General features: G+C 36.9%; 1 protein-coding gene across 1 annotated transcript; it reads left to right on the top strand.

Moving 5' to 3' along the window:
* Positions 1-298: 298 nt before the first annotated feature.
* SARC_15058 (hypothetical protein) lies at positions 299-1,459 on the top strand (the record flags this gene model as incomplete). Its single annotated transcript, XM_014290811.1, has 3 exons — positions 299-343; positions 762-900; positions 1,331-1,459. Coding segments are annotated over 3 exons (313 nt in total), but the record flags the coding sequence as incomplete, so codon positions are not given.
* Positions 1,460-1,659: the final 200 nt, after the last annotated feature.

The following is a 1,659-nucleotide window of genomic DNA, read 5'->3' as shown; positions in this document are numbered from 1 at the left end:
TATATATTATATTATATATATATATATACATATATATATATATAGATATAGATATGTGTGTGTTTATATATATATATATATATAATTTTCTATCTACAAGTTTATATATGTATTCATAGTTGTTTGTATTTATTGATATGGACACCTCGATACAGATTATGCATGTAATACGTATGAACACATTGTTCTTTTACAATTTTAAAAAGCGTAATTTGTTATGATTATTGGGGTATATGTATTTTGGCATTTGTATTATACATGTGAGTTTGCTTATATTTAATATTCAATCGTTAATGACATGCTGATACGTGTGTATACCTCCAGTCGTAGTCTGTACAAGAAGGTATTTGTATATCTACATATATGCAAACTCTCACTCCTCCCTACTTCTACATCTACGATACTGTACATATGCTTCGATCCGTTACCTTCATGAACATGCATTCATGTAAAGCATTCGCGATTCGCATTCATATACAAATATATTCTGTTCGCCAATGTACATCTCTTTTTTCTATTTTAGGCAGAGATATGTGATCGGTCTCGTGATGATTGACGATTATACGCATATATTGTGTTTGGCGTATAACATTTCCGTTTACTGCTTAAACACAGCAATATGTCAAATGCGCATGTGCTTTTGTTTCACATACATCGATATGTGCCCAAACACGTTCTTGTTTACACGTATACGTTTAATGTGGACGTATGCGCGATAACTACCAATGTAATATCTACTGACTATTGCTCGTGCTTCTCAGGACGATGATGATGAAGATGAGGATGGTGACGAGGATATGGCTATGGACGATGCTGCAGATGAGACGCCCGTGGTAGACAGTTCTGTGTCACACTTTGGAGTGCACGAGGATGCCGTGTACTGTGTGGCTGTCAGTCCGGGTACGTTTCATGTACCTGTCTGCGTCTGCTTAGTACGTATTACAAACCGTGTATTGGCCTGGTTCGAAGGTGCGGACTGAACGACTTCATGTGCGTGATAAGTATGAATGGGGTGTGTGTGTGTTGGGGGAGGGGGGAATGGGGGCGAGTAATGGACCACAAGTGATGAGCAAGTCTGTACAACGCTGTGAAGTGCTTTAACCCTAAATCCAAAACCCCAAACCCTTAACCCTAAAACCCCAAAACCCTCGACGATGCCTTGTACCACGTAGCTGTCAGTCCTGGTGTATGCATTGCACAAACATGGGTGCAAAGAACATACGAGGCCCTTTGTACCAGCATTTCTGTATGTTTGCATATTTTAGATATCCGAAAAACATGGCTTTGCTCTAGCTGCTTCATATGTTGTTTGTCCTTTTTCTCGGTGCAGTGGACTCGAATATATCCGCGAGTGGAGGTGGTGACGACAAGGCTTATCTGTGGCGAACCGAGAACGGCACAGTACTACACGAACTCATTGGACATACAGACAGCGTCACAGCTATTGAATTCAGTGCAGGTTGGTCCCATTGAAGGCATATCTATATCTATATCTATATCTATATCTATATCTATATCTATATCTATATCTATATCTATATCTATATCTATATCTATATCTATATCGATATTGATATCTATGTCCATATATATATATATATATATATATATATATATATATATATATATATATATACTATATATATATATATATATATA

This window comes from Sphaeroforma arctica, assembly GCF_001186125.1.
Source record: "Sphaeroforma arctica JP610 unplaced genomic scaffold supercont1.5545, whole genome shotgun sequence".
In the NCBI taxonomy this organism is placed as follows: Eukaryota; class Ichthyosporea; order Ichthyophonida; genus Sphaeroforma; species Sphaeroforma arctica.
The sequence above is the reverse complement of the archived record's forward strand: the minus strand, read 5'-3'. Positions and strand labels throughout refer to the sequence as shown.